This window comes from Phacochoerus africanus, chromosome 6, assembly GCF_016906955.1.
Source record: "Phacochoerus africanus isolate WHEZ1 chromosome 6, ROS_Pafr_v1, whole genome shotgun sequence".
In the NCBI taxonomy this organism is placed as follows: domain Eukaryota; kingdom Metazoa; phylum Chordata; class Mammalia; order Artiodactyla; family Suidae; genus Phacochoerus; species Phacochoerus africanus.
The window spans coordinates 103,941,743-103,966,566 of NC_062549.1; the positions used below are offsets into that span (position 1 = coordinate 103,941,743).

The 24,824-nt window shown below is 44.8% G+C and overlaps 1 protein-coding gene across 6 annotated transcripts in view; it reads left to right on the plus strand.

The window, feature by feature from the left end:
* Positions 1-24,824, plus strand: part of VTCN1 (V-set domain containing T cell activation inhibitor 1) — a 177,531-nt gene that overhangs the window by 116,256 nt on the left and 36,451 nt on the right. For 3 of the 6 annotated variants that reach the window (XM_047784907.1, XM_047784908.1, XM_047784905.1), the window contains exon 2: positions 19,617-19,681. Coding sequence is in view for 4 of the 6 variants with exons in the window: in XM_047784905.1 (XP_047640861.1) it covers positions 19,617-19,681 (65 nt within the window). In the remaining 2 variants the exon portion in view is untranslated. Of the gene's footprint in view, positions 1-18,194; positions 19,682-24,824 lie in introns of those variants that run through there. The other 3 variants (XM_047784906.1, XM_047784904.1, XM_047784903.1) reach the window with 3 other exon arrangements.

The following is a 24,824-nucleotide window of genomic DNA, read 5'->3' on the forward strand; positions in this document are numbered from 1 at the left end:
GATGGCCATTCTGACCAGTATGAGGTGATACCTCATTGTAGTTTTGATTTGCATTTCTCTAATAATTCATAATGTTGAGCATCTTTTCATGTGCCAGTTGGCCGTCTGTATGCTTTCTTTGGGGAAATGTCTATTCAGGCCTTCTACCCATTTTTTGATTGGGTTGAACCTTTTGTTAATATTGAATTGTATGAGCTCTTCATATATTTTAGATATTAACCCTTTGTAAGTTGCATCATTTGCAAATATTTTTTTCTATTCTGTAGGTTGTTTTTTCTTTTTGTTGATGGTTTCCTTTGCTGTGTAAGAGATTTAAGTTCGGGTTCCTTTTGTTAATTTTTACCTTTATTTCTTTTGCTTTGGGAGACTGATCGAAGAAAATACATCTATGATTTATGTCTGAGAATGTTTTTCTTGTGTTCTCTTTCAGGAGTTTTATGGTGTTATGTCTCATATTTAGGTTTTTAACCATATTGAATTTATTTTTGTATATGGTGTTCAGCTTTTCCAACAAGTGGTGTTGGGAAAGCTGGACAGCTGCATGTAAATCAATGATTCCCCAATGCCACTTGTTAAGGAGACTATCTTTTCTCCACTGTATAGTCTTACCTCTTGTGTCATGGATTAATTGCCATATGTAGGTTTAATTCTGGCTCTCTATTCTGTCCTGTTTTTGTGCCCGTGCCATGCTGTTTTGATTACTGTAGCTTTTTAGTATTGCCTAAAGTCTCAAATTTGTTAATTTTCTTTATCTTTTTTAAAAAAATAGCTCTTGGGTTTTTTTTTATCCTTTTATTGTCTTTTATGTCTATCTTATTTATTCCCTCTCTGATATTTATTATTTCCTTCCTCCTGCTAACTTTGGTTTTACTTGCTCTTTTTCTAATTCTTTTAGGTAGGAGATTGGGTTTTTACTGAATATTTTTCATGTTTCTTTGAGGAAGGCCTGTATCACTATGAACTTTCTTCTTAGAACTACTGTTGCTGCATCCCATAGATTTTACTATGCTGTATTTTAATCGTTATTTGTCTTGAGGTATTTTCTAATTTCTTCTTTATTTTCATCATTGACTCATTGGTTTTTTGGAAGCATGTTGTTTAGTCTCTATGTGTTCATTCTTTTCCCACTTTTCTTTCTTGTTGATTTTTATTTTCATACCATTGTGGTGAGAAAAGATGCTTGAAATAATTTCTGTACCCTTAAATTTATTGGGCCTTGTTCTGTGGCTTAGTATGTGCTCTATCCTAGAGAATGTTTCATGCACACTTGAAAAGAATGTGGTTTGTTTTGGGGGGTGGGTATAGTGTCCTAAAGACATCAATTAAGTATATCTCATCTATTGTGTCATTTAGGACCTCTGTTGCCTTATTGATTTTCTGTCTGGATAATCTGACCATTGATGTCAATGGGGTATTAAAATCTACTATTATTGTATTCCTGTCAATTTCCCCCTTTATGTCTATTAGTATTTTATGTATTTAGGTGCTCCGGTACTGGGTGCATATATGTTAATGAATATAATATCCTCTTCTTGTATTGATCCCTTTATCATTATATAATGTCCTTCTTTGTCTTTTTTATGGGCTTTGTTTTAAAGTCTATTTTGTCTGTCATATTGCTGCCCCCACTTTCTTGACATTTCCTTTTGCATGAAACATGTTTTTCCATCCCCTCACATTCCATCTATATGTCCTTAACCCTGAAGTGAGTCTCTTGTAGGGAGCATATTGTAGGTTCTTGTTTTTTTTATCTAATCTGCTACCCGATGTCTTTTGATCAGAGCATTTAGTGCATTTACATTTACAGTGATTATGGATAGGTATGTACTTATTATCATTTTAAACCTTGTTTTCCTGTTGCTTTGTAGTTCTTCTTTGTTCATTTTTTTCCTTTTTTTTTTCCTTTTATGGTTTGATGGTTTTCTTTTGTAATATGCTCGTTTCTTTCTTTTTGAATTTTGTGAATCTGTTGTATGTTTTTGATTTGTGGTTACCCTGATGCTTAAGCATTTTGATCCATAACTCTATCTACTTGCTTTAAATTGATAGTTATACAAGATCAAACACATTCTAAAAGATGTACATTTTTAGACTCCTTCCCACCGTATTTTATGATTTTTTTGATATCCTCTTTTACATCTTCATGTGTATCCTTTTGCTGTTAATTGTAGTTATAATCACTTTTACAAAATTTTTTATTGTTTTCAAATCTCTCTACTGGCTTATGTAAGTGATCCTTAATATTTTTGTATGTTTACCTTTCCTATGGTGATTTTTCCTTTTCCTATAAAGTCTTGCCTCTTTTCTATGTAGCAAATATATTCTTTGAGGATATGTTTGGTATTGCTGAATTCTTTTAGTTTTTACTTGTCTGAGAAATTTTTTCTCTCTCCTTATATTTTAAATGATAATCTTGCTGTATACAGTAATCTAGGTTGCAGGTTTTTCCCTTTCAGGACTTTGAATATATCATACCACTTCCTGCCATGAGGCCCACATGGTCACAGTGAACCTATGCACCACTCATGCACATGTCCACAGTTCCTCCCAGAAGCAGCTCAAGGTCACATCCCTTTCTCTGTAGTATTCTTCCTAGACCTAGTGCTAGGCTGTGTTGTGGAAGAGGCTGGGGCTGGGGGCTGGGGGCTGGGGTGTTGTGACTATAGGAATTGAGGTGGCTGTGCTTCTGTTGGGGACCTGTGCTGCTTCTGTGGCAAATGTCTCCCAGGACGTGTCCACCCCAGATCTAGCACCAAGCTGTAGTATGGGGTGAGTAGAGCTGGAGTGCTCCTCCTAGGAAATGAACCACTGCATACTCCTACCCAGGTCCTATCCACTGAGACTTGGCACTCAGCTGTGGTGCATTTCTGTGGTGCTGATGTCTGCTGTGGCCTGAGCCAGCCCCACTATGCATGCTGATGGGGGCTCCATGGATTCTCCTGGACCATACCCCAGGCCCGGTAGACTGTGTCCATGCAGCTAGATCAAGTCCTCTCCCAAGGCCTGTCTGCACAAGATTCAGCACTTAACCATTGCGTCTTCTTGTGGTGCTGCCCAGTACATGTGCTGACAATATCTGCCTGGCTCACCCCGTTGCCCACTTCACAAGCTAACAATGTCTGCCCGGTTCAACCTACTACCCCTGTGTGTTCAATGACACCAGTTTCTGCACTTCAGGGATCACACCCTAGGTGTTTTGCCTGTCTCTGTGAAGCTAGACTGAATCTTTGCTTTGATCTCATGAGAGGCTACAGTGCGGAGTGATTGGGACAGGGTGTTCCCCTCTTTGGATTGGGAAGTGCAGCAGTGTGCCAGCCACCAGCACAGATCTCGAGCCCTGATTGTTAGCAAGCCAACTCCTTGAAAATAGAATGTAGGCTTCTCCAGCCCCACTGTCTGTCCTGATGGATTTCCCAGTAGAGACAGGGGCTCATAAGAGTGAGGATCTGCCTGTTTGGATTTTCCCTTCCTTAGAGATCCCTCCCAGGGGCAACAGTCTCATTCTGATGCCTTTTTTTTTTTTTTTCCTGTCCTTCCTGGTTATGTGGAGATTCTTCTTGCAGCTTTGGTTGTATATTTTGCCAGTTTCCAGTTGGTTTTCTCTGAGAATTGTTCTACATGTAGATTTTTTGATATGTTTGTGGGGGAGATGAGCCCTTCTTCTCCACCATCCTGAGAAAGATCCTCCCAGTCTTTGATATTTTAAACCTCTTTGTTTCTCTATACTACACCATGTGTAATTCTTCAACTCTTACTTCTGATGAACAAGTCCTCTTTCAGCTGTATCCAATCTACTACTTAACCTGTGCAGTGAGTTTTAAAAATCAAGTATTTTCCATTTCTAGATATCCTGCCTGGCTCTTTTTCAAATTTTTCTGATCAGTTTTTTTATTCTCTTGGTTCTTACCTAGGCTTTCCATTCCCTCTTTCATTTATTCTAACAAATCTTAAAGGCTTATTTTATATTCTGTATCTAGTGGTTCTAATACCCAAAGTCTTTTCATTCCAAATCTGCTTGTTTCTACAAACTTTTGTTCATAGTAGTTTTTTTTCTTTGTGTACTTATTGGGTTTTTTTTGTTGTTGTTGTTATGAGCTTATATTTTGGGGAATTTCATTTGCTGAAATTCATTGAGACCTGGGTTGAGAGTACCTTTCTTTCTGTCTTTCTTTGAGGTGGGAAAACTTTATTTTTCATTTTTTAAAATTTTTATTTAGGGAGTTCCCATTATGGCTCAGTGGAAACGAACCCAGCTAGTATCCATGAGGATGCAGATTCGATCCCTGGCCTTGCTCAGTGGGTTAAGGATCTGGTGTTGCTGTGAATTGTGGTGTGGGTTGCAGATGCGGCTTGGATCTGGCGTGGCTGTGGCATGGGCCAGCAACTGTAGCTCCAATTCAGCCCCTAGCCTGGGAACTTCCATATGCAGCAGGTGCAACCCTCAAAAAAAATTTTTTTTAATTTAAGGTGTACAGCAAAGTGATTCAGTTATATGTACATGTATATATTCTTTTTAAGATTCTTTTCCGTTATAGGTTATTATAAGATATTGAGTACAGTTCCCTGTGCTATCTATAGAATAAGTCCTTTTTGTTATCTGTTTCATATATGGTAATGTGTATATTTAAATTCCAAACTAATTTATCCCTCCCCTTTCCCCTCTGATAACCATAAGTCTTTCTGTCGGTTTATTTATGTTTTGTAAAGAAGTTTGTCTCATTTTTTTTTAGGTTCCATGTATAAGCAATGTCATATTTGTCTTTCTATGACTTACTTCACTCATGAATCTCTAGGTCCATCCATGTTGCTGCAAATGGCATTATTTCATTATTTCTATGGCTGAATAATATTCCATTGTATATATGCACTACATCTCCTGTATCCATTCATCTTTTGAAGAGTACCTTTGTCCAGAGACTATTTCCTCTTGCCTCCATTAAGCACTGGACCTTTCCCAACTAAGAACTCTTCTGGCTTAATTCTTGGCTTAGGATCCTTGGGGGCTGGATGTGTTGGGAATTCAGGGCCCAAACCTGCATGATGACTGACTGGTAGATACACAATCTCAGGGGAGTATTTTTCCTCTTCTCTCAGAATCAAGACCAAATGAGATGATTGCCCTTTGGGAGAATAGGGATCCGAGCTAATGTGAGTCTCCAATTCGAGCCCTCACTTGTGTGGCTACTTTGCTTTGTCTCTGTGTTCTGCCTGCTCCCTAAGAGAGTCGCTTTTGGTGCTGGGAACCCCTCTCTTGCCACGGTGTGTTCACCACTCTCTTGCATGTCTGGATTCATGTCCCTTCATTTTTAGCCTTTGCAAATCCCTCTTCTTTTTCTTGCCCGCAAAACCAAGTGTTCAAAAATATGTAGGTGGTTTTGCCTGGTTTTGTTGTATGTAAGCGTTTTTAAAGTAGGATTGTTATTTTTTAAAGGTGACTTACTTGTATTCATTATTGCTGGAAATTTAATTTTTCATTCTCTGAAGAGTGTCTTTTTCTGTGAGAGGGACCCCTCTGTTTTGAAAGTCGTTTGTGAAGGGAAACGACCACGGGACACGTTTAACAAGCAATCAAGCCCTGCTATTCTCAACGAGTTCCTTTTCCACGTTGCCTTCTTGACCCCAGCCAACCAGATCGTCTCCTGTTTCCAGGCCTCCAAGGCATTTGGTTATAATGCATAGCACCAGCAAGATTTTACATACCACAATTTTTAAAACATGATTTTCCTTTAGAGAGGAAGATAAATGACAATCTCACCCACAATTGACTGCTCAAAAGTTAGTGTTAGTTTCCCTTAGTAACGCAGTATTGATACTGAATTTATTCATTACTTCATCAAGTTGGAATCCTGGGTGCTAGACCCTCTGAGAGAAGCATTTGCTAAGGTGGAGCATGTATTTAATAAACACTTAAGAAATCCCAACCCTGTTCCAAGAACTAGAAAAACAGCATGAACAAAGCATAGAGACAAGAGCCTAACCTCTTTCGGAGCCCAACAGAGTTTAGAATAAATGGAACATGGGGAGTTCCCGTCGTGGCTCAGTGGAAACAAATCCGACTAGTATCCATGAGGATATGTGTTCAATCCCTGGCCTTGCTCAGTGGGTAAAGGATCTGGTGTTTCCGTGAGCTGTGGTGTAGGTCCCAGATGTAGCTCGGATCTAGTGTGACTGTGGCTGTGCCATAGCTCGGCGGCTACAGGTCCACTTTGACCCCTGGTCTGGGAACTTCCACATGCTGCAGGTATGGCCCTAAAATGCAAAAAAAAAAAAAAATATATGGAACGTGGAGGCAGGGGGCAAGAAATGAGCTAACATATCCACAAATTTAAGTAAACTCTTCTTGAGCTTATATTTGTGTTCAAACTTCTTAAACTTTCAGAATTCAAGTTTTCACTTTTTATGCTCAAATCAATACTTGAGATTAAATCTTAAGCTTTTAAATCGTAAGCTTTCATCTCAGATCTTAAACTCTGGTGTCTGAATGTGTAGAGGCCTTAATCAGAAGATAAAATAGGAGTCTTGTATTCCATTTTAGCCCTGTCACCAGTGTCTGGGTCGGTGCCAGGCCCTGGACTGCAGTGGGTTAGGGTGGCCTGCGGGGTCTGGGCTGGGCCTTGGCATGGGTTTAAGAGAATACAGTTGTCTCCTTCTCACAAGGAGCCTCAGGGAGAAGGCAGGAGCCATGACTCTCTAGGAGAAAGCTGAGACCAGGGCCCCAGGACTCAGGCTGGACCAGAGGGGAAAGACCAAGCAAGAGCAGAGTCTGAAATCATAAGAAGGCCCTGGTTCAAGCCCAGCTCTGGGACCGAGGCAGGATACAGATTCCAGGGATTTCTCGGAAGGCCAGGGGAACTTCCTTTGTGTCTGTAACAGACAGATGGGTCCACAGAGGAGTGTAACGCAATGACAGCCATGGATCCTAGGACAGGGGAGTGTCTCCCTGCCTTGGGTTTCAGAACTGCCCTTGGTGTGGGCAACCAAGGCTTGTGGCACACAGGGCAGACCCAGGGCAGCTGATGAGTACAGCTCAGGCAGGCCAGGCCCTAAAGAATGGGTCCAGCAACCTGATTGCCGCACCTCCATCCTCCAAAACTTTACACGGCTGCACCTGCAGAACTGCATCCATGTCTAAAAAGAAGAGAATATGGGTCCTAGCAGGTGAGGATTTGCAGTGGAACTCCTGGTAGAACTTTTGGAAAACTGCACACCATGGCCCTATTGATTTCCAGGAAACAGCTGTCTGCTTTTCTCTGGGGATAGTTTTTCGTGTGACTGAAATAATGAGTGTGAGCCTTGGAGTGTACAGAAATGACAGTGCTCCGTTTCAGAACGCAGAGGCATCAGACTGCCTGAGACAGGTATCCGTGCTTGGGTGACAGATGTACCTGTTTCCAGCTTTATTAATGAACAAACAACAAAACTGGTCCCAGGGCTGGGCTTTCTGAGAGGAGACGGCCCACGTCGTTCTCTGAATCTCTGCAGTGACAGTGCATGATTCCTGAGGCAGGACAAGGAACAAAAAGGCAAACAGTCACTGTGACGTTAGGGTGTTGCTGACTTGATCTAGATGACAGATCATTCCGGCTCGGTGGGCCTTCCACCTGCCCGAGCCCAGGTCGCAGTGACGGATGGAGAGAAACGGTTTACAGCGGGAGCCTGCCCTGGTCTTCCCAGCAAACCTTCTCAGGTCCAGCTCCTGCCTCCCAGCTCGCCTCCCAAACCCCAGTGCCGGGCCATCCTCCTCTCTCACAGGGCCTGGGGTTCACCTTCCTGGCCCACTCCCTCAAATCCATTAAGGAAGGAGAAAGGAGAGCATGCTCTGGGCCAGGTCCTCAGGAAAGATGGCAGAGGCAGAGAGGAGCTGGGCTTTGCATGGGACCTGCTTTTGATAACCAGGGAGGAGGTAGAAGGATGTCTAGGGAGGGGGCAGCCGGGGACAACACACAGATCAGGAGTTCCTGTCGTGGCGCAGCGGTTAACGAATCCGACTAAGAACTATGGGGTTGCGGGTTCGATTCCTGGCCTTGCTCAGTGGGTTAAGGATCTGGCGTTGCCGTGAGCTGCAGTGTAGGTTGTAGACGCAGCTCAGATCCTGCGTTGCTGTGGCTGTGGCGTAGGCCAGTGGCTACAGCTCCAATTTGACCCCTAGCCTGGGAACCTCCATATGCCATGGGAGCTGCCCTAGAAAAAAAAAAAAGGCAAAAAACACACAAAAAAACAGAGATCAGCCTGATGGGAATGCAGGGCTCCAGAGGGAGAGAAGGGTTAGACAGACACACAGCATGGGGCCTTTTAGAATGGTCTTAAATTCCGGGCTCAGTTTAAACTTTAATCTACAGCAATGAGAAGTCATTTAAATGAGGGGGGGGGGGTACCAAGAAAGGGTACAAAAAATTAAAAATTAACATTTACAATTTCTAAACATTATAGTTGGTTTTCAGTGTTGTGCCAATCACTGCTGCACGGCAAAGTGACCCAGTCATACATATATATACATTACCTTTTTGTTTTTGTTTTTGTTTTTTTTTTTTGTCTTTTTGCCATTTCTTGAGCCGCTCCCGCGGCATATGGAGGTTCCCAGGCTAGGGGTTGAATCGGAGCTGTAGCTGCCAGCCTACGCCAGAGCCACAGCAACGCGGGATCCGAGCCGCGTCTGCGACCTACACCACAGCTCATGGCAACGCCGGATCGCTAACCCACTGAGCAAGGGCAGGGACCGAACCCGCAACCTCATGGTTCCTAGTCAGATTCTTTAACCACTGCGCCACGACGGGAACTCCATTACCTTTTTGATATTCTGTTCATCGTGGTCCAAGAGACTGGATAGAGTTCCCTGTGCGGTCCTGTAGGACCTCATTGCTTATCCATTCTAAATGTAATCGTTTGCATCTACCAACCCCAGACTCCCAGTCCATTCCATTCCCTCCCCCTGGGCAACCACAAGTCTGTTCTCCATGTCTGTGAGTCTGGTTCTGTTTTATAGATAGGTTCATTTGTGCCATATTTTAGATACCACATATAAGTGATATCACATGGTGTTTGTCTTTCTGACTTATTTCCCTTAGTATGAGAATCTCTAGTTGTATCCAAGTTGCTGCAAATAGCATTATTTTGTTCTTTTGTATGGTTGAGTGGGAGCATTTACAGTTTTAAAATAATAGCTAATATTTACACTTTTTGAAGCATGGTTTGGTATCTTTGGACCCTTACAGCAGTCCCGTGAAGAGAGAAGGGTGTAATTTGGACACGGGTCTAGGGTGAATCACAGCACTCTCGGTGATCTGAGCCCTCTCTCTGAGCAAGTCTTCCTTAGGTAGAGAGCGCCAGGCTCTCTGCGGAGCTCATCAGGGCAGAAGGGTGGCCGCGCCTTCTCTCTGGGCGCTCCATTCCAGAACCGACCAGGCGGTCATCGAGCAGCACTCCTGCCCTGGTCTGTGCTGAGCCAGAGGAAGGAGGGGTTGGAGAACAAGGTGACAGGGGGGACACGGTGGGGAGGAGGCAGGGGTGAGGGAAGAGCAGCCCAAAACAGCAAGAGCGAGCGTGAAAAGCAAGGGCTTGTTAGGAGCCCAAGCTCACCTGAGATGCTGTGGGCGCCCTGCAAATCCCTCCTCCCGTCCACTTGGACAGACCTCCAATCAGGCTATTGCAGGTCAGACCACACAGGGTGCTCAGGCAACGCCTGGCTTCTCTAACAGTGCAGACACTTTGTGGGAGGTTCATAAAAGGTTTGAAGTGTGTTAGTTATTAAACACAATGGGATCAGTTATAGCGCTGAAGAAGTCTTTTTTTCCTCTGCAATGAGAATAAGGAGGAACGGGAAATACAGGTATGATTAGGAAAAGGACTTGTAATCAACCTTGTATTGACTTTGGTCTCACTCCGCTTGTGCGGCTGGAAGGCTGATGAAATGCTAATGCGGTGCTTTGCCAGCAATCAGGGGGGCGGGAATGCCTAGAGCCGGCTTAAGAGCAAAATAGAATGCAAACATCCTTTAGGGAAGGGTGTCTGGTTATGAACGTTCTGTATGTTTCCACCTGATGCTCCCCCTTTCCGTTTTTCTTCTGGAGTTTCAGACAAAAGATAGTTTCTGAGAGAGGGACTCCTTCCCCTCTATAAAACTGGGCCCAGTGCCCTTCCACAGGTTACAGCTGTACAAGACGTGAGCCTGAAAATGGGCTTGAACCCTGGGGTTTGCAAAACTTGGGATTTATATAAAATACAGTATAATAACGAAGGCCAAGGACGGTGGAGTCTAATTTCCCGAGGATGAGCCCTTGGATGAGTTCCTTAACACGAAGCCTTGGTTTCCGCATCTGCAAAACAAAGACCATAGTACCTACCTCACTGGGGTGTTGTGGGGGTTAAAGGCAATAAATGAGGTCATGCACTCTGTAAATATCAGCTTTCATTGTTATATGAGTAATAAAGGTTTTGGAGGCATATACAGAATACGCAACTGTGGCCAAGGCAAGGCCAGAGCAAATCCCAGGGCATATAAAGTTACAGAGTCATATTACCACGGCATTTGAGTGGGACTTTCAGAATTGTTCCAACCCTTATTTGGTGCCAGATACGCCTGCCTACCCACTTCCCTCCGTAAGTGTTTGCTCAGCCCCCGCCTGTATGTCCACACCCAGCGATGGGAAACGCAGTCTGGGGCCAGGGCCAGAAAGCAATGCTGGAAAGTTTCTCCGTGTGCAGAATCTAAGCCTGACCTCCTAGAACTTTCACCTGCCGGCTTCATTGCTTCCAGAGTGATGGAGAATAGGCCCATAGAGCCTTTCCAGGGATGCTCACTACTGTTAGTCCTCTCTACATTAGACCACCCTCATTTCTCTAACTATTCTTCAAAAGTCTTGTCTTCTAATCACACCATCACCCTGGTCCCGCTTCTCATAGATCAATGGTTCTCAACTGGCGGGAGGCATCGAAGACATTTTAGGTTGTCACAAGAGGGGCAGGGGTGCTATGGGCACTAAACATCCTACAATGTACAGGACAGCCCCATCACCAAGAGTCGTCTGGCCCAAACTATCAATGGGACTGAGCTTGCGAAACCCTGCCCTAGGTATGCACACTAGTCAGTGTTCTTAAAGCAAGGGCCCAAAATGTGCAGAGGGAAGTGTCACCTACCACGGCCACTGGACTGTCACTACTTTGCTATTAAATTAGGCCAATGAGGGCCTACTGTACAGCCCAGGGAACTAACCCAGTCTCTTGGGATAGAACAGGATGGAAGATAATATAAGGCAAGGCATTGTAGGAGTCCACTGTGTCTCAGTGGTAATGAACCCAACGAGTATCCATGAGGATGTGGGTCTGATCCCTGACTTCGCTCAGTGGCTTAAAGGATCCAGCATTGCCGTGAGTTGCGGTGTAGGTGGCAGACCTGTCTCCGATCTGGTGTTGCTGTGGCTATGGTGTAGGTGGGCAGCTGCAGCTCTCATTGGACCCCTAGCCTGGGAACTTCCATGTGCCACAAGCACAGCCCTAAAAAGGGGAAAAAGAGGAAGTATATGTGAATGACTGGCTCATGTTGCTAAATAGAAATTGGCATAGAATTGTAAATCAATTGTACTTTAACTTTTTTTTAATGTAAAAAAAAAGCCTAAGACCCAGGTTGTTTGTAGTGATGGGTCTGTTAAAGCCCCTTTCGTGTGCTGCTGCTCACACCGGGATGGCACACGTGCAGCCTACATGCTCACTTAGAAATCACTAGCCGGGGGTGGCCCCCTGCTGCTGAGCCCTGAGGCAGCCTTGCATTCTTCTGCAACACGATATCCTGGGCCACCACTCTCAGTCATTCAGAAGAAGTGGCACAGGAGATGACGTCTCTTTGCTGGTCCCTTCTTCCTGGTGGGCCCAGGTACGGTGTGATCCTGGAGCCGGGGCTTTGGAGCCCCAACGGTACTGTGTCCTGACCCCTAGTGGCAGCTTGAGAGAAGAGAGGATGCCTCAACCTGAACTCAAAAGCACCTGGATCTCTCATAGGCCGTTTCCTAAAATCCCTTTCCCGGGCACCACGCCACACAGTCCGCTGTGATGAAAGCAGTGTGGACAGAGCAGGGCTGCCCAAAGAGGACAGCCCCTCTTCCACGGACGCTCAAGCTCCAAGGAACAGCTCTTCCTCTTTGCCAGTTTCTTGCTGACCCTCCACTCGACACTCATGCTTTCAGTTCTCTGGGTCCAAGCTGGCCTTGATTTTCCAACATAAAGAGACGAAGGAGAGGAACGAACAGAGAGATGGGGAAACATGCTCTACACCCCAGGGTCCTCAGGGAGAAAAAGAATTGTGTACATAGCAACCTAAGCTTCTCTGAAACCCACAACCTAGACGAACCAATATCTAGAAAATGGGCACATCGTGTTACCTTGAAGCCCAATGCTGTGTTTCAGTGTTTAAAAATAATGCCTTGTCTCCTTTTGAGGGGGAAAAAAAGAGAGAAATTCTGTGGACAGGCTAAGTGTCAACATTCCTTTACAAACCTAGACACTCTGTTAGTTTATAAACAAAGTAATAGGTTTGATTAATTCATGTATGTACTTGATTTGCTCAACTATTCTGTCGGTAATATTTAATTCGAGAGTAGAATGTATTCAGATTAATCCCACGTTTGCTCACGTGTCTCGTTTTCAGAGTGTTGCTCATTTATCCAGCTACATGAGTGGAGGTGAGCTGAGGGTCTGTGTGCAGAGCCGTGTCTCTCAGTTTGCTGCGTGTTTGACAAGGAGGCTGAAACTGGACCACGTAGAAACCACTAAAGTTTGAATGAAATAAAGACCACTTCATGGTTTGCAGGATGAGTGTTCTACACAGCTGCCTAACAGACCCAGAAGATCCTTGTTTTCAGCCAGCAATGGGGCTAGAGAAGATATGCAGGGCTTGGGGCTTGGGGGGAGCCTTCCCCACTTGTGGCCTCCTGCCCTGTGACCCTTTTTCTAGAAGTATGGCTCTCAGGAGCACAACCTCACACGTTGAACTCCCTGACTTGGAGATCCGGCTCTCCCACTTTAGCTGGGAGAGCTTGGTCCTTTACTAAGGCCAAGCCTCAGTTTCCCACGTGGAAAGGGGTAACGATGGTGGTGCTTAGGTCACCCCAGTGTTGTAGGCAATGAATGAGACTCTGCATGCGTAGCACTGGCACCCAGAACATGACCCATAAGCATTAGCTCCTGTCTTAGCATGCTCATGGACCTCCACTACAATGAGAGCTTGTCCTTAAGAGCCAGATATCTGTATCCTAGTTTATTTCTTGGCAGTTCATTCATACAGTCTGTCTACTGCAATATAGATTTCTATAGCACCAATTAGCTCATATGTAGTTCAAAAATGGGGGACTAGGCGTTCCCCTTGTGGCTCAGTGGTAATGAACCCAACTAGTTTCCATGAGGATGTGGGTTTGATCCCTGGCCCCGCTCAGTGGTAAGGAGCCAGCACTGGTGTGAGCCGCAGTGTAGGCCACAGATGTGGCTCAGATCCATGCTGCTATGGCTGTGGTGTGGGCCGACAGCTGCAGTTCTAATTCAACCCCTAGCCTGGGAACTTCCATGTGCCAAGGATACAGCCCTAAACATACAAAAAAAAAAAAAAGAAAGAAAAAAAGGAAGAAAGAAAAAAAATAGGGGAACAGTAACAGTTTAACATGGAGTTAGTGTTGGTACAGAAGCAATCTTTCCCAAGGCAAGGGGGGCTGCAACAGCAGAGAAGAGTGACAGCTTCAGTGAGAAGGGCTCCATGTGGCTTTCCATTCTTTTTTCTTTTAATTTTAAATGAACATCTGCACTGGAGGCCCCCACCCAGAGAAGCCCGTCCCGGCCTTACACCTCCCAGGTTCTAGCTCCCGCTCCATACCCACCTTCAGAGCCCCACCCCAACCCCAGCTCCCAGCACCTTAGGCTGGAGATACCACTCAGCTGATGCTGTGCCTTGTTCATTTCCCTCGAAGCAGCTTCTGGGCCTACGGAGCTGCCCGCTTCGGCTGTCCCGGTTCTCTCTCAAGGTCCCAATGGCTGTGTCTCTCAGAGACCAATTCCAAAATCACATAGGTTTTTTTCCCCCCCACTGTACAGCAAGGGGATCAAGTTATCATTACATGTATACATTACAATTACATTTTTTTCCCCACCCTTTGTCCTGTTGCAACATGAGTATCTAGACAAAGTTCTCAATGCTATTCAGCAGGATCTCCTTGTAAATCTATTCTAAATTGTGTCTGATAAGCCCAAGCTCCCGATCCCTCCCACTCCCTCCCCCTCCCATCAGGCAGCCACAAGTCTCTTCTCCAAGTCCATGATTTTCTTTTCTGAGGAGATGTTCATTTGTGCTGGATATTAGATTCCAGTTATAAGTGATATCATATGGTATTTATCTTTGTCTTTCTGGCTCATTTCACTCAGTATGAGATTCTCTAGTTCCATCCATGTTGCTACAAATGGCATTATGTCATTCTTTTTTATGGCTGAGTAGTATTCCATTGTGTATAAATACCACATCTTCTGAATCCAATCATCTGTCGATGGACATTTGGGTTGTTTCCATGTCCTGGCTATTGCAAAATCACATAGATTTTAAATGGCTTGTCCTTAACTCTATTTTGTCCCACAAGCCCTGTTCCCTTCATTGTGTGATTTTGTAGAATGTTGAGCTTCTTCAGAGACGCGTGTCATTTCTTAACAGAAAAGCCTTGTTTGTTTCAAGTGCCGCAGAAGGCGGTGGCCACCTAAGCAAAGATCCGGGAAGGAAACTCACGAGGGCATCCTCGGGTACGTGGGGGGTGTGCAGAGTCCCAGCTGAAAGGCCCGTCCCTCCCCTGAAAGGCTGAGGTCTGCCTTTCACCTCTGCCATCACCTCTCAGCCCAGAGCCCTGATGTGGGATGCGTGGGTCCTGAGCCCACCTGCTGCAGCAGAAATAACCACTTTTCTTTGTGCATCTGCCTGGGAGAGGGAGTGTGTAGCAGCATGAATTAGCTAAATATATTTCTGAGTAAAGCCTTTCTCTCCACTGTCTTTGAAATGTGCTCCTGAAAATGCATTTTGGTTCTATTTCTCTCGGATTTAAAACTTCCTACCTCCCCAGAATTCCTGTGAGAACTTGCTTTTCCTCTGTATTGAAGTTCTGACCACGTTGTGTCTTATCACAGTCGGGTGCGTGTGTGTGTGCACGCACACACGTGTGTCTGTGTATATTGTATTGGTGTGTGTGTGTATTTTATCTCAGTTACATTCTAAGCTCCTTGAGGGCAGGCACTTTGTTCTCTTCTATGCTTTCTCTGTTTTGCCCAGAAGAGAGTCTTTCATGTAGTACATACTTAATAAATGTTTACTAAATGAACAAATCTTCTAAAGGCGTTGACCTTCACCCAGGCCCTTTTGGAAGAGTGTCTAACACATATGCGTTATGAAGTCCAAGGTTGTGGTTAGAAGACGTCGTTTTGCATTGAAGATTTTCTGCCACTGGAGTTCCCTAGTAGCTGAGTGGGTTAAGGATCCAGTGTTGGTTCAGTCCCTCGGCCTGGGAATTTTGTATGCCATGGCCAGAGCCAAAAAAAAAAAAGTTTTCTGTAGCATGGTTATTGGAAATTACTCTGGGGAAGCAGAAACCAAAAAGCCATGTACGGACGCCTTCTGTAAAATATCTTACGCATCTTTTAAGAAATGAATAAGCGGCAGACAGGAATTATTTCACATGGCTGCTCTAGTAGTTCCTGCTTCTCTTTCCAAGGCTCTGGAGGTGGTTGTTTCCCAAGGGAATACCAGTTCCAAACAAACATCAGGGTGATTCCCGCTTAGACAGGGAACTTGCTGGCAGACAGCAGGGTTCTGCTTCCACAGCAAGGGAAGCACGTGGGCCTGGGGGTAAGGGAGGTGGGCTCAGGGGCTTTGATGGAAACATACAACCGCCACTGTTCCCCCTGCTGCTGAGTTTCCAGGTATCTATCCAGTGTCTTTGCTGCCCGACCCTCTCCTTAGAGTACGTGGGCCTGTGCAGGGGGTCTGTGATGGTCCAGTGTGGCTGGAGTGCAGGATGCCAGGGGCAGGGTGGAGGGAGGCAAGGCTGGAGAGAGGGCGAGACCCCCTTTGCAAGGCCGTGTTGGCCACATCAAAGCATGGATTTTTATCATGAGGAAAATGGAAAGGCACTTGAAGTTCTAAGCAGAGGACTATTCTGATTTGTTTCATAATCATTCTTACCAGCAGCTCAATAGCCAACCCCCAGGTGGTCCCCTCAACCACATCCATCAGCAGCACCAAGGAAACCTATGCTTAGGAACATGTGCTTGCTATGTAACCATAAGAGGAAAACAAGGACGAGAATAGCTACTGCTTAATTGAAGCTTTCTATGTGCAAGACACTGTTCTAGGTGATGTTTTAAAATGTGACAACTCGGAGTTCCCATCATGACTCAGCGGTAATGAACCCAACTAATACCCACAAGGATGCAGGTTTGATCCCTGGCCTCGCTCAGTGGGTTAAGGATCTGGTGTTGTCATGAGCTGTGGTCGCAGACGCGGCTCAGATCCTGAGTTGGTGTTGCTGTGGCGTAGGCCGGCAGCTACAGCTCCGATCCTACCCTTAGCCTGGGATATTCCATATGCAGTGGGTGCAGCCCCAGAAAGATAAAAAATAAAATGTGTTAACTCAATCTTCACAAGGAGGTCACACAATTAGTGAGTGGTGTTGCCTGGACTTGAACCTATTCAGGCTGGGTCCAGAGGCCATGCTTGTGATGACAGCATTATTCTGCCTCAGTGATCACCCCTGGCCCTGCTTGTGATGAGGTTAGCGCCCCCCCACCCCCCAAACCACTCTTATACAGAAATTCTCACGTCACCACTGGTTCTGGCCATGTGAAGGATGGGTTGGAGAGGTGTAGAGTAGACGCAGGACTATCTATCAGGAGAGTGTTGCAGTGGTGCTGGTGAGACATGGTGGTGACCAGGAGCAGCAGAGGTAGAAATGGAAGGATAAGGCTAATACAAGACTTATTAACTCAAACAAATGAGGAAAATGCATAGTGAATGCTTGCACCAAGCCTAGTACGTGCTATTTTTGATATATCAAAATTCTGTAATATTTTTTTATTATCATCAGTTGGGTTATTCTCCAGATTTAAGTCATAGCTTCTAATAATAATCTTGCAGCAAACAGCCACAAGTAAACTTTTTCATGGTAAAAATAACACAGGGATAGCCCTTTATGGAATTTGCACCAATCACTGTCAAATGTGATCTTGCACCAATCCGTTTGTGTTGGTACACCAGGGCTGCTGAAACAGAGAACCACCGACTGGTACAAGAGAAAGAAATACTGCCGCCCTGTTCTGGAGACCAGCAGTCCAGGTGTCAGCGGGGTTGGTCCTTCCGAGGCTGTGAGGGAGACTCCCCCAGGCCTCTCCCGCAGGTTCTGGTAGTTTGCTGGCCATCTTTGGTGTTGCTTGGCTTACACATCTCTGCTTTCATCTTCACATGGTGTTTTCCCTGCAAGTGTCTTGTGTCCAAATTTCCCCCTTTTGTAAGGACACCAGTCATATTGAATCCGGGGCCCACCCTAATCCAGTATGACGTCATCTTAACTAATTACATCTGCAGTAACTATTTCCAAATAAAGGCATATTCTGAGGGTCGGGGGTTGGGACTTCAAGATATGAATTTGGTGGGGGATACTCTTCAACCCACATGACTTTCATAGCAGGTAAAACAGGGATTACTTTTTTTTTTGCTTTTTCTAAGGCCACACCCAAGGCACATGGAGTCCAATCGGAGGGGTAGGGGTCGAATCGGAGCTACAGCGGCCAGCCTACACCACAGCCACAGCAATGCAGGATCTGAGCCACATCTGCAGCCTACACCACAGCCTACACCAACCCACTGAGCTAGGCCAGGTATCGAATCCACAACCCCATAGTTACCAGTCAGATTCATTTCCGCTGCACTACGATTACTCTTAGTTCCATTTTAAAGATAGTGAAACTGAGCCTCAGAGAGAAGAAGTAATTCACCCAAAGTAAGTGAATTCCTGGGTCACAAACGCAAGTCTGCTGTCAGGCTCAGTGGTCCAAGAGCCAGATAGCACGTCTTGCTGTGAGTTTGTCTGGCTGTCCTCACACCCTTAGACCAGTCAGACCTCTGGCCACAGCAGGTGTGTAAAGAGAGGGGGCGTGGTCAGGTGCAAATCCTCTTGGAATCGATGGCAGATACCCTCTCATCCAAAGCTTCATTTTGCTCATTCAGTTGCTGCCCCTACGGCTGTACCTCATGAGGGTTTAACCCACAGGGAACTGTTTAATCAAACAGTTTCTTGTGAGTCTGCCGTTCCTCTCTGGAGGGCTCATCCCTGAGCGGAGAGGAGCTGGGTACAATGAGCCTATTCAGGGCGGCAAGTAAAATGCCCAGTGCGTCCCTTTTCTCGGTAGCATCATTCTTTGCCTCCTGTGCCTCTCTTTTGTCCTGCCTATTGCGTAACATGAGCATGGGTGTAGGGAGTGCATGGGTTGCCAGCAGTGAGAGTGTGGCCGAGGACACCTGCCTGATGACTTAGTCACCGGAGCAGGCAGCCCTGGGCAAGCTTCCCAGGAACTGCTCTGCCACTACGCAAGCCCTGCCCTGCACCTTCTCTTCTGTCTGAGTCACTTACCTCTCATGGGTTGCCCTGGGCAGAGAGGAGAGACACACCCCATTCAGGAGCCCTCACCCCAGGGAGGCAGGGTAGCAGGTAGTCGAGCGCAGATTCTAGAGAAGATTTGAATTCCAGCTCTGCTACTTACCGACCGTGTGAATTTAGAGAAGATGCTTAACCTATGTCATTTCCTCACCTGTAAAACGGAGGTGATAAATGTGTTTACCTCGTAAGGTTGTCACATGGATAAAAGACATAATCCATAAACAGCACCTAAAATAACATCTGCAACATAATTCTAGCACTCAGTAACTTCCTTATTTGCTTATTTCCCAAATGTCATTTGTTTATCCGCTCATTAAACACTGGCAGGAAATGTTATCAAGAAGCTAACTGTAGTTATGTCTGGGTGGGGGCGTCACAGGGGATTTTGTTGTCCAGTTTTTGCTTATTTACATTTTCTAAACTTTGTCCAATAAATATGTGTTAATTTTTTAATAAGTGAAAACAAACTCACAGGGGATCTACAGGCTGAGTGGGTACCAAGCGGAGACATGACCATTGCCCCTAGTGGACTTTAAAGTCTAAGGAAGGAGACAAAACAGGTAGATTAATGATGTAAGGGGCTGGGTACAGAAGCAGTCCCCCCCCCCCACCGTGGCACCTAGCGTTTCAGAAATGCCATCAGTTTTTGCCCAGCTGCCTTTGTATATGGTCTTCACGGGTCTGGAAGGAGGAACGTATGATGACACACACAGTCAGAGAGAAGAGCCACTCCTTTCATTATCCCAGCGCCCCAGGGGGACGGGGATGGAGGACGGAATCCTTGACATTTCTTTCTAAGACACCCACTCCTAGAAAAGGGCTTGTGCCAAAGAAAACAATGAGATTCTTTAGGTAGCACCTCTTAGAAATAAGAAGTATCAGCCCAGGATGCAAAGCAGCAGGTCAAATGGAACGAAGAAGTAATTTCCTGTCTCTCTCTCTCTCTCTCCATAGCATTATTAGCATCATCATTATTCTGGCTGGAGCAATTGCATTTATCATCGGTTTTGGTATTTCAGGTATGTGATTTCTTGCATCACCACGATCCACTCACCCCTCGACAATAAGCCCCTAATCATTCAATGTGGTAGAATGGAAAGAGCAGAGGGCTTGGACCCAAGGACCTCAGGGTAGAGCATTGGTTCTTCTAATTGTTGACTGTGTTCTCTGCACTTTATTTATTTATTTATTTGTCTTTTTGTCTTTTTCTAGGGCCACACCCTCGGCACATGGAGGTTCCCGGGCTAGGAGTCTAATCGGAGCTGTAGCTGCCAGCCTACGCCAGAGCCACAGCAACACGGGATCTGAGCCGCGTCTGCAACCTACACCACGGCTCACGACAACGCCGGATCCTTAACCCACTGAGCAAGGCCAGGGATCGAACCCGCAACCTCATGGTTCTTAGTCGGATTCGTGAACCACTGAGCCACGATGGGAACTCCTGTTCTGTGCACTTTAATCATGTAACTCCCTGGGCCTCAGCTTCCTCATTTACAGAGTGGAAGACATAATGTCTACATCACCAAGTAGTTGAATCAAACGGAACGTCAATCCGAGTGTTCTATCTACCAGACAGTGAGACAGCACTCCGGGATCACGGGTGAAGGGCTGTGGCTGAGCCATTCTATCAGTGGTTGATCGGGGTAGATGAGTCCTTTGCAACGAAGCTTCAGCTGAAGTGTTAAAGAGTATCAAGTCTTTGTACCCAGGGTTCTTAGGTAAAGGGGATGCTTAACTGGTCGTAACTGCTGTTCTATGTAGGAAACATGCCATCGTGGCACGGATGGTGAGGTGCCGAATGCAGCTAACTGACAGCAGTTGCAGGAATGGTCTTCTCTTCCGGTTGGACCATGTCTCCAAAGCATCTATTATGGATGCCAATTTAATGAAGACCTTGTGGGAGTTAGACCAGCAGCTGTCCTCTCTGAAGCAAGTCCTTTGCTTCATTTCCCTTAAAGTACCTGACTCATGCCAACACATTTCTTTTAACTTACTCTGTGGCCAGAGCTGTCACTTCATAGCTTTGGTTTTTATAGTTCCAGCTGCCCTTTCTGTCACCCTCTTCCTGTGTGTGTGTGCTGCCACCTAACAGTAAGCACCAGGCCTCAATGAAGAAAACTCCTTGTAGATGTGTTTGCCTAGGAAAGACAATAGCATCCTTTCCCACTTTCTTTTTTTTTTTTTTTGTCTTTTGTCTTTCTAGGGCTGCACCTGAGGCATATGGAGGTTCCCAAGCTAAGAGTCTAATCAGAGCTGTTGCTGCTGGCCTCTACCACAGCCACAGCAATGCCAGATCCGAGCCGCATCTGCGACCTACACCACAGCTCGCAGCAACACTGGATCCTTAACCCACCAAGCAAGGCCAGGGATCGAACCCGCAACCTCATGGTTCCTAGTCAGATTCGTTAACCACTGCGCCATGACCGGAACTCTTCCCCACTTTCTTTATCAACAAAAATGTTTCTGTCTTTCATCCACTTTTCCATTGGCTTATCTTTTTAATATGCACAAATTCTTTATTCTGGATGCAATTTGGTTATATGTGTTGTAACATATCTTGTTCGGCTTGCTTTTTTCACTCTTTTAATGATGCCTTTCAATGAGCCAAAGTTCTTACTTTTAACATCGTCCAGCTTATCGATCTTTTCCTTCATACCTGGAGCTTTTCGTAAACTGCCTGATTGAGAAGTCTGCCTAGCCCAAGGTCATGAAGATTTTCTTCTAGATTATCTTCTAGAAGCTTTAGTGTTTTACCTTTCATGGCTATATATACAAAGCATCTAGAATAAGGTCACGCACGTGTTCCAGGGCTGTGCAGTTGACCCAGCAGATTCACTGAGAACTCTATCCTTTCCCCACTTCCTGTGAGTGCCTCTTTCTCATAAATCAAGTATCCAAAAGGGTATGGATCTGTTTCTGAGCTCACTAGCCTGTTTCATTCTAATATTCTTTTATCATTTGTTTTCTCTCTCTGTCATTTTTTCCCCTCTTTTCCTATTCTTGGGCATTTTCTTTTTCTGTCTCTCCTCTTAAAACAGGCTTACAAGGAGTTATTTTAGCTTTACAGCAGGTTTGAAGGAACCAACTCTCGGCTTTCTTTTTACTTTCTCTGATTTTTTTCTTCTTTAATTAACTTTGGCTTTTATCTTTGTTAATGTCCCTCTTTCTGCTGTGTTTTGGTGTCTTTTAATGCTTTTTCCAATATCTGAAAACAAGCACTTCACAAAGCAGTATGTCCGGAAAGCCAAGACACTGCTTTTAGAAGATAGTGCCATTTAGTTTTCCAAAGGGAGTTACCCAGTTGCTCTGCTCTAGAGTGTATGAGACCCACTGCCCCATGTCCTCCCCAACGCTGGATATTGTGCAATGTCGTTGTGATTTTAACTGCTGTTGCCTCGTGACTGAGGAGAGTGGGTCTATTTTCATATGAGAAACATCATACTGAGTGACAGAATCAGATACAAAATAGTACCATCTGTATAAAAAATAGGCAAATGAATCTCTGCTATTAGAAGGCAGAATAATGGTTCTTACCCTGGGGAGAGGGAGAGAGAAGACATCAGGAGAGGGCACAGAGGGACTTCCGGGAGACAGAGCTCTCGTGCTTGGTGTGGGTGTTGGGTACACGGGGTGAAGTGGCAATCGTTTGTCACAGTGCACAATTATGTGTATGTTTTTACATATGTATGCTGTACTTCTACAACGTCTATAAAGGGTGTGTGTTGTCACATACATACTGGCTGGTCATTTTGGACTAACTTTTCAAGGTAGCAATGCATCCATTTTGGTAGCTTTCTTGCTAAGGCGTGACGCCCCTTCCTTAGTGTTAATTTGCCCTACTCATGATCTTATTTACCACTTTGAATTAAAACCCCAGTGTTTGTCCTTCCCTCTAAATCTTGGTGCCGAAACTTTTGGGGACCTAGAGCTAAACGGCTTGACAGCAGAGCCCTCGTGGAGTTATATTTTGCTTGTGAGTGGCTTTGACCACCCTAGCAAGAATTTTCACATTGTCACAGCTTCCCTGTGACAGTAAACATGTTGCTCCTTAGACGTTTTCCTGTTGCAGACAGACCTACAGCGACCTCAAGTACTTAGTTCAGTTCCTTGAATACAGAGGTTCTAAGTGCTTTTATTTTTTAAATTTTTATTGAAGTATAGTTGATTTACAATATTGTCTTAGTTTCAAGTGCACAGCAAAGTGATTCAGTTGTGGGTAGATATGTATTTAAATATATGTGTGTGCATTGTATAGATCTGTATTTTTTAGAAATTCCTTTCTAAGTTATTACAAGACGTTAATATAGTTCCCTTGCAATACAGCAGGGACTTACTGTTTATTTTATATATGGTTGTATGTCTCTGGTAATCCTGTACTCCTAATTTATCGCTCCCCCCTTTCCCTTTGGTAATCATAAGTTTTCTATGTCTGTGAGTCTGTTTTTGTTTTGTAAATAAGTTCATTTGTACTATTTTTTAGAGTCTATGTATAAGTGATATCACATGATATTTGTCTGCCTTATTTCCCTTAGTATGGTAATCTCTAGGTCCATCCATGTTGCTACAAATGGCATTATTTCATTCTTTTTTATATTTCATTGTATGTATGTGTGTATATATCTCACATCTTCTTTGTCCACTGATCTGTCGAATATATCTGGAAAAGATGAAAACTCTTAATTAGAAAAGATACATGCACCCCAGTGTTCACAATGGCGCTATTTACAAGAGCCAGGACACAAAAGCAACTTGAGGGTCCATCCTTGGGTGCTTTTTGAATGGACAAGTGGACAGAAGCATGGAAGGCTGAATACATAAACAAAAATTACAGTTCACTCAGTCGAGCAATGTACAAATAATATTAAAACCCTACCACCAACAAATGGTTTTCTGCCTTCTTCCTGTTTTTGTAAGGCGAATGCTGATTATTATTTGGGATAAAATGAGCGGTTTATTCATTTGACACTATTCAGATAGATTTTTCTCAATTGCCTCTATTAACAGGACCATAACCCTTAACCTGAGAGTATTATATTATCACCCTTTAAATAAATTCAATTAAATGTTAGCCGGCTTAATACACAAGACCACGAAATGAATTAAGGAGCCTTAAGCAGAGGATGATAATGGTGAGATCTTTTGATTCCTTTCTGTGTGCACCTCACTGTACTAAATAACTTTGCACATATTATCTGATTTACTACCCACAACAAACAGGGGATAAATATGACTCTGTCCTGATTATAAACTTGCCTAAGGTTGCACACAGCTAGCAAGCCGGCGCCACGGTATCTCAAGCCTTGGAACTTTGATTCCAGGGCCCTCTCTCCCAGCCATCACCCCATAACAATGATAACATTCACGCAGAGGTGTGGCAGAGAAGGGTGTTTTCTGGTGTGCCTTGCAGGCATTATTCCTGAGACCATAGCTTTTAAAGATGTAAAGATATTTCTAAATACAGAAAAACACCATGATTATTTCTCTATAACTCTGCTGAGGCCGTATATGTCACCTTTTCATAGCCATTCTACTCCTTGCAAGTTCTAAACATGGACTCTCTAAAATGTAGAACACACTTGAGATGAACTGTTGGGAAGAGAGGCTGAGCAGCTCCCATTACCCCCTGGCTAAGGACAGCCTTTGTGGATGACCCTTGGAGAAGGAGAGACATGCAGGGGAAAGGCCCCTGACTGCACTCAGCCCAGTCTCTGTGCTGTCACTCACCTGTTGGTGACTCTGAACAGCTCTGTGTAGTAGAAGCATTTTGGAATCAGAGGTGTTCTAACCTCAGGTCTGACACTAACTGTGTCCTTTGAGATATAACCTTCCAGAACCATACTGGTAAAACAGAGTTGTTGAGGGAATTAAATGAGAAAGTATTTATAAAGTGCCAGACATATATGCGTAGTAAATGGCTGCTACTGTTATTGACGTTGCTGCCGTCGGTGCCATTAGTAATAATGTGCTATTAATGCACTCATAGAGCACCTTCTAAAACTTGTACACGTTCCTGGCCACACTAGGAAACTCCCCTGAAGTTAGGGGAGCCAGGGCAGGAAGCCGCAGGACACTGCCTCCTAATTAGGCTCCATATTTGGACACTGGATAAATCAAGCAGGAATGTGCTTGTGGGTCCAAGACAGGAGCATTGCAGTCGTTTGC